At 29.2% G+C, this 8,484-nt stretch overlaps 1 protein-coding gene across 1 annotated transcript; it reads right to left on the reverse strand.

The window, feature by feature from the left end:
• Nucleotides 1-5,283: 5,283 nt before the first annotated feature.
• LOC137825936 (uncharacterized) lies at nt 5,284-6,472 on the reverse strand. The gene is made up of 4 exons (XM_068631749.2): nt 6,416-6,472; nt 6,226-6,327; nt 5,469-5,825; nt 5,284-5,381 (listed from the first exon to the last, which is right to left on the reverse strand). Exons 1-4 carry the CDS (start codon nt 6,461-6,463, stop codon nt 5,310-5,312), a joined length of 579 nt encoding a protein of 192 aa, XP_068487850.2. The 5' UTR covers nt 6,464-6,472; the 3' UTR covers nt 5,284-5,309.
• Between the last annotated feature and the right edge of the window lie 2,012 nt (nt 6,473-8,484).

An 8,484-nucleotide genomic window follows, 5' to 3' on the forward strand; every position in this document is an offset into this window, starting at 1 on the left:
GTAGACAATGGTGTTTGGTTTGGTTTAGGTGTATTTGATTAGTTTCTAAAAAGAAATCTTATTGAGTTATTGAAACAATACAAGAACTCAAAGACAACATCTTGTATTGTGGAGTATGAATGAGTTTTGGTGTTGTGTGATAACTCTTGAATTTTTTTTATTTATGATTTTTAGCGTAAATTTGTATCCAATCCAATTAAAATAGTTTTAGTGTAAACAGTCTAACATACTACCAGGTCGTCTAATACCAAAAAGATAATAATATAAATAAAATCATTTGATTATGGGTTGTCTTCTCATAAATCCAATTAAAAATTCAGGAAAAAAGTGTTTAAAATTTATTTTTAAGAAATAAAAGTTAAAAATAACAATAAAGGAAATGGAGGGTTTGTGATTGTTGGAATAAAAAATAAAATAAAATATAATAAACGATTAAAAGTACTAAGAACAGGTTGAGTCTCAAGTCTTAATTCATACATATATTGTTCATTCAATCTCCTAACAGGATCGAATTGATGAATTGCATCAATCAATTCAATAGAATCTAATTAGTGAAACATATTTTCATTAACTCATTCAAAACCTTACTCGTGTTCATGCGTCTACTCATGAGATTTTGTAAATATTTTACCTCTTGAATTAAGCAAACAAAAGATTGTTTAAATAATGCATACTAAACAAAAAATTCAATTGTAATAAACTAAATAAGAATTTCAATAAAAACAAAGGATGGAATTATCAACATAGCATTCAAAAACAATTTCACTTACAAAGATTAGAACTCAAAAAGACTAGATCGTCTAGTACAACTTATCAAAAATATTGAAGAAGAAAACCTTCATTGTCCAAAATCTTAAAAATTTAGTGCGAAATCACAAAAGAAACAACACAAAAGAGTTTTTCCTTCTATGTCGAGGCAAGACAAAAGATTTTCAAAGAAAAATAAAACTAAGTCTAGATTGTGTTGTGGGACTCTCGGGCCTCTTGTTCTTCCTCTGTAGTCTTTATTTATAGGTTTCTTTTCTTCATGAATTTGAATCCAGAATCTGTCTCTGATATTGTCTTTCAACCCTCCCTATTATAATTTTTGTCCTTATTTGTCATGGATTGCCTCACATATATCTTTTTTTCCAATTTTGTTCCATACTTTTGTTCTCTCTTATCTTTCATATAATTTGTTTCCAATATTGTTTCATGTGATTTGAATTTTTATTAACTAAGCCTAGATATTGTAGAAGATTTAAAAGAGTTTTTCTCTAAATCAAGTAAAATTTGCAGAGGATTATCTTTGTAAAAAATCTGAAAGATATCTTTGCTAATGATATGATTGGATTTGGAATTTTTTTTCTCATTTGAAATGTAATCATCGTCATAAAATCTTTGTAGTTAACTATTTTAAAAAAGTGGATTTATTCTCAATTCACTATTTTAAATAATATCAGATTGTAATTGAGAATAAATTTATTGTTTTAAATAATATTTACCTAATAAGAATTAATTAAAAATTAATTAAGATTATTGACTAAACTTAGTTTAAAGCATATTTTCTCACTTTTCTTGTTTCTAATTATGTACCTTAGTGATGACATTTCAAATGAATAATTAAATTATTTTGAACTTTGGAAAATTATGTTGACAAAGGATTGGTTGGTGTAATGATCACTAAATCGTATATGAAGTTTATGAGTTTACGTTTTCACGAGAACAAAAACTATTGAATGACTTACTTGTTTATTCAAGATCTAAACAATGTTTCGACAACTAGATATTGATCAAACGATTTGATAGAAGGTCTGAGTGTCTACAACATAAGTTTACAATAGACGATATCCAATAGACGGTTTGATAATTTACAACATATATTGTTTGATGGTGTGATAGGGCTTGTTAAGTGCATAATAAAGTTTAGATTGAATGTGTTACTTTGTTTTAACACTAATTTGTACAATTGTAGTGTATAGTAGACTCTTTGAGCGTCTAGAAGTTTGTTTATGTTAGACAATTTGGCGAACATGTTTCACGAGTAACAAGTTTTGGCTATAATTTTTAAATAAAATCTTTTAAATTCATATATGTACTAAAAATGCGCTTAATCAAAAAAATTTAATGTATAAAAATTAAAAGATTTGAATATGCATAATAACTATGTTCGTCCTGTTTTGTCCGTATATCTTTAAAATCAATATTTTTCTAAACAAATTTGTGCAAATGAATATTATGAATATCTTGTTTAATATATAGAAAATATCTCTCAATCTTTTCCAAGACAAAAAAAATTTTGAAAAAATAAAAATCTTTAATACTTTTTTTCCATATCAAGAAATATCTGGAACAAAAATATTTTCAGATTATATTTTTAATTGTTTTTACTAACTCATTTTACAAATATTTCCAAATTAGTTTTTTTAAACAAATTCAAAGAAAAAAAAAGTTTTAAATATTGTAAATTCAAGCTTTTTGTTTTAAGTTTGTAGAATGAAAAAGATGAAGATTTGAAAATATTGAAAAATTCAAAATTAGTCAATTCAAGTATTAAAGGATAAATTCAAAATATAAATGAAAAGATTGAAGGTAAAGAATGAAATTAAGGCAAGTCAAGTAGTTAGAGATCTTTAAGTGTACTTGTTGAAAATACAAGAGCTACAATGAACAACTAATTTAACTGTTAGAGCGTTTTTTTCATGTGTAGTAACAACTAGCTTTAAAATGGGGGGTTGAATGGAGCTTGAACTCAAATTGCAAATCTAAAGACAAATTAAAACTATCATCTAACAAGCAAAAAAAAGAGAGAAGTAAGCATAGATTTATATTGGTTCACCCTACCACTTAGGTTACGTCTAGTCCCCTTAGATAAACTACATAAAAGATTTTACTAACCAAAAACACTTTGGTTACAATGAGTTTTAACACTTTCCAGGAGCAAGTATTCTCCACCTCTTCAGGTACAAGTATTCTCCACCTCTCCAAGTACAAGTATTCTACACTTCTAAAGATAAATCACTCCAAATTCCCCTTTAAGACTAAGATCTCTCAATATATAAGTAAAACACTCTCTAAAGAGAGAACAATCAAAGCTCACTGGATATAGTTCACAAAGTGAAGAATTTACAATGAATATAATATGTATAGAAGTGACTTTCTTTCTCCTTCTTGTATTTCTTGTATCTCTTGCTGTCTTGTTTTTGTTTCTTTTTCATCTTCTAGATTTTTATATAACTTTCAAAACATGACCATTGAAGCTTGAATTTGTACTTCCTTTTGGTATTAGACACTCTAAAAGGAGACTCTTGTTGTGAAGATTTCTTGTGTGTCTTGACCTTTTAACTTAATATCCTTGGTATTCAAAAGATTTCTTTTATTGTAAGCATTTGAACGTTGAGACTTGAATAATCTTAACTTAAATTCTGCTTGAATCCGTACGGTAGTATCTTTGTTTTATAATTAGACACTTTATAGGAAACTTATGCTTTAATGATATCCTGTGCACCTTAAGTGTCTACTTATTAACACTGTGCTTTTGTATACTTTATATTTTTGTATAATTTTGAATGTTGAAGCTTAAATCATCTGTAATTGATGTTTGCATAAATCTTGCACTGTTCTTCATTATATTCGTATTAGATGCTCAAAGAGGAAACTCCCAATACCAAGATTTCTACGCGTCTTGAGTGTTTATACATTGATGTTGATCTTCGAAATCATTTTATATTTGTATATATTTAGATGTTGAAGCTTGATTCTTCTAATCTTTAAGTTTGCTTGAATCTTGTATTGTAGCATCTTCGTTTTTCTATTAGACGCTCTACATGGAAACTTTTCATATGATATTATCTATGTGTCTTATGTGATGTAAATTTTTCTAGAAACAAATCAAATAAAATTGAACTATAATGTAAACAAAATAAATCAATTGGCATTGAATAAAATCAATATAATTTAGTATTACAATCTTTGTTTTTAAAAACATTTTAAACCAAGAATCTATTGGTACAATTCTTTTAAAAAAAAATTCTAAGTTTGACTAAATTATAAATGTTGAAGCAAATCATACTTTGAATGAGATTTAATTTATAAAAACATTATTTCAAAATCAAATCAATAGAAGATATTTATCTATTTTTTCGAATAATTTCTTATTTAAAACATCGTTTTTTAAAAACTTTCTTTCTTTACAAATTTTCATAATGTTTAAGCATATCATAGTGTTAAGTAAGATTTATTTCATTCAAAGAACATATTTAATAATGATAGAATTAACAATTAGATTTTTCAAAAGACTATATTTTTTTGTTAAGAATATGAAAACTTTTTAGACCCATTCAACTAATACGTTTAAGTGAAATCTTTTATTTGAATGTTAAATACTATCAAGATGAGGTTCAAAATCATTTAAATATGATTAGAAAGTAGTTTAAGAACATAAGTATTGAGTTTAGAAACTCCCTGATATGTAAGATCGTCTAATGCATAAAAGATGAAGTGATTGTCTAACATGTTCCTGGTGACTGAATCGTCTAAGTTGTCTTATTCTTTGAAAATTTCTAGCATGTAAATCATTAAAAGATCGTTTAGCACATCTTGTACAGTGAGACAATATAGTACGTTTTTTTGTACATTGAGATCGTCTAGTGCATTTTGTATTGTGAGACCATTTAGCATGATAAAATTGCAGTCTTTGACTTTACTCCTTTGAACATAAGGACCTCCTAACGGGCTTAAGCTCTAAATGGTTTTAGTTTAACAGTTTTTAGTCTTAATAGACAATTTAGTGTTACTACAAAAAAAAGTGTATATTGTGGCGGATATTTTCGTATTAACTGAAGTTTATAACCGCCACAATATACGCTTGTGGCGGTTTCCCAAACTGCCATAGAACTGGCCGCCACAAAGTTTAATGTGACGGTTTTACGCTACCCACCGCAACACCTGCCACTTTAAACATAGTGTAAGTAATGGCGGTTTTTATATGTAAGTAGTGTCAGTTATAATTGTCGCAATTTACATTCATTGAAGAAGATTCAGACGCCATAATATACGTAAGTAGTGGCGTTTTTAAATGACGTAGTTTTAATTCTGAATAAATAAAATTTAACCACTTTTTTATAACCTGTTTTATACAATTATAAAATTTAATCACCACTTTTTCATAATAAAATAAAATAATGTATAAAGTTATAATCATCCATTCGTTTCATTGAAAATTAAAGTACACATAATAATGTTCAAAATTTTATATGTAATTGAAAATTAAACACATAAAAAGTTCATACATCCCTAATCAAGTTTAAAATTAAAACACACATCCCTAATTAGTTTTGCTTCCAGCACTTTGATCCTATTACTTGATTAGGTGATGGAGCACCACTTCCATAATCTGATGCCTGAAATAAATAATTTTAAGTTAATGAATTTGTATGTTTATAATTATAAAATAAAAGACACCAATAAATATTTAAATATATTAATACCTCATTGGTGGATGCATGAACCAAATTAGCTACCATTGCAGCAAAATGTTCTGGAACATCTTTTCTTGAAGCAATATATGCAAGCAAAGTGTTCATTTGATTTTTCACAGTTGCAAGCTCATTTTCCATTTGAGATACCTTGTCCTCCACATTTGACGAAGTTGAACTAGAGGAAGCATGGTTCATACCACTTAGCCTTGTTGTGGATCCTTTGAAAGCAAGGCTGGGACAAGATCCATATGATAGCCCTCTAACTTGACTCGGATGCTCCTTATCAAATATGACACCAATTGGATCTTCTGGATATATATCTAAACCACCTTTTGGATTTGTCAACATTAGTTCATCAATTTTTTCCTGGATAAAATTGAAAATAATAAAAAAACAACATATACTTGTTAGAATATATTATGGTCGCAATAAACATAATGAAATGGTTGAACTCTTAACTACAACTACAACATAGATTCCAAACAGTATGAGCATTTGCATGTAATCATGATGCTTACTCAGGAGGAAGATTTGATGTATGCAAGCAGTCCAATATATCATCATGATCAATACATCATCATCAAAGCAGTCCAATATATCATCATGATCAATACATCATCATCAAAGCAGTCCAATATATCATCATAATCAATACATCATCGTCAAAGCAGTCCAATATATTTCCATGATCAATACATCATCATCAAAGCAGTCCAATATATCATCATGATCAATACATCATCATCAAAGCAGTCCAAACACTTACCCCAATTTCCAGCGCCTCATCATTCACATATGTGCCATTTTTCCTCTTATGTGTGATCTTCCACATTTCAGCTCGTCCAATATTTTTACCAGTCTCAATTTTCTATATGTTCAACAATAATAATATAAGTATATTGTGGCGGAAATTGTAATATACTAAAATAGAGAGCACAATATAAGTAAACAAATACCAAATTATTTCTTCTTCTTGACAAAGACATAGCACCACCAGTGTGCATAATAATTTGTCTCTTTGTTATATCTCTATTTCTATTACACATGTTCTACAAAGTGAAAATGAAATCAGTTTTGTTTAAACTTAAAGTAAGCTTATTAATAATAATAAAAAAAACAGAGTTTACCATACGACTGTAAAAGACCTCAAACGATAATCAACAAAAACAACCCATTGTTCCATGTTTAATCCAGCTGGAACATTCTTGATGAGGTCACTTCTGCTCATAAGTGGGTCAGAAAATTCATTCCAAAGCTTGCATCTGTGTTCCCTCCATAGTTTCCCAATTTTAAACATAACATCTCTTTTAGCCAAATCTCTATTTACTTTGAAACAAAATCGAGACTTCAAAAAAGAAAAGAAATTAGTCCAAATGTATTGAATAAATTAAAGTTATTTCAATGTAAGTTATATTACCTTTAGTGCACTCTCCCACACCGTATCCTTGTAAGTATCTGGCAAAGTTGACCAATTTTCAAAACTAATAGGGAACAATACATGATTTGTCGCTAGCTGTCCACAAACTCCAGCAAGTAGACCAGATGCTTCTCCAATTGGTTGAAATTTGTCATCATAGTTCACCACCACATGTAATTTGTTAGGTAAGTTATGAGCATCCCTAACCTTCACCTTTAGTTTTTGACTAACTCCTTCCCCATCTATAAAAATCCAAATACATTATTTCATGTGCAGTGAAACTTATTACATGTAAAGAAAAAAAAAAGATTTTACCTATAACATCAATAAACTAATAGTTGTTTGATTGCTTGATTTTCTTGGTTGCACTCTTTCAGGTTCAGACTCAGAAGTTGGTTGTGCTGGTGCAGATTCAGAAGTTGCTGGAAGTACAGATTCAGATGATTCAAGATTTTCAGATTCAGTCTGTGGTTGTGGAACTTGTGAAGCTTGTGGTTGTGGAACTTGTAAAGCTTGTGATTGTGGAACTTGTGAAGTTTGTGGTTGTGTAGGTTGTGAGGTTTGTTAATGAACAGATTGAGAAGCTTCTGGTAGTGGAAATCCAAATGGACTTGCAGAAGTAGTTCTTGTCTAGTCCTGTGTAGCAGAAGGCATAACATTAATGTTTACATAGTTGGCCACAAATTTGTCTGAACCAGCAACTGACTTAAGCAAGTTCTTGATCCTTTTAGGTTTAGGTATATCTGCACATAAAAATGAAGTAATCAACAACATAATTTAAATTTGAAGATATATTCAAAGTGAAGATATATTAAAAGCTTCATACATGCACATAGTAGATGAATGAACAAATTAATAGTGCAACTGAACCAATGTTATTATTATCTGACATTGAGTCATTTTCATGAAGTTCATCATCATTGTTGTCCTCATTTAGTAATTCATCATCTTCATCCTCCCTAAATAATGCCAATTGGTCAGAGTTGTGGACATAGTTCTACTTCACAAACTTCACCATCTCCTTCTCCCATATCATACAAGTCTCGTGGTTTCAAATGGACAACAATTGACCATTCCTTATTCACCTCATCATCTATATAATATACCATTTCAGCTTGTGAAGCTTCAATGTATGGATCATGCTCCTCACGATCTCCCGTGTGAATTAACCTTGAAAAATTAATACAAGTGAAACCCCAAGGATCCTTCCTCAACGCCAGTCCCTTGTGGTGTCAGCCCATTTACATTTGAACAAGGTAACCTTAAAATGACCATAATAATTAAGCTCAATTATATCTTCTAATTTGCCATAATATGCCAAATCTGCTTGTCTAGTATTTTGATCTACACCACTTTCAACACATGATGTTGAAGAAGTTAAGAACACTCCACAATTTTGGGTTTTTAAGTCTTGTTCTCGACTTTCAGTTCTAAATTTGAAACCATTTACATTAAATGCATAAATTCTTCTAGCATGTGTTGTTGGACCTTGAGCTAGATACTTAAGATAATTTACAACTGTACTTGAAATGTATGGGTTATTCATCTACAAAAATAATGATTGTTGTCAGTATATCTTTGAAATTGAAATTTCCAACTTGTAAAAAC

Source organism: Phaseolus vulgaris, chromosome 8 (assembly GCF_051622355.1).
Source record: "Phaseolus vulgaris cultivar YP4 chromosome 8, ASM5162235v1, whole genome shotgun sequence".
NCBI classification, from domain to species: Eukaryota; Viridiplantae; Streptophyta; class Magnoliopsida; order Fabales; family Fabaceae; genus Phaseolus; species Phaseolus vulgaris.

Bases quoted from the DNA above. Each gene is read 5' to 3' on its own strand.
- LOC137825936 (XM_068631749.2), bottom strand. From the start codon at position 6,463: ATGCACACTGGTGGTGCTATGTCTTTGTCAAGAAGAAGAAATAATTTG. The intron at 6,328-6,415 runs GTATTTGTTTAC...TTGAACATATAG, and splicing joins CAAGAAGAAGAAATAATTTG to AAAATTGAGACTGGTAAAAA. The intron at 5,826-6,225 runs GTAAGTGTTTGG...AATTTTATCCAG, and splicing joins ATGAGGCGCTGGAAATTGGG to GAAAAAATTGATGAACTAAT.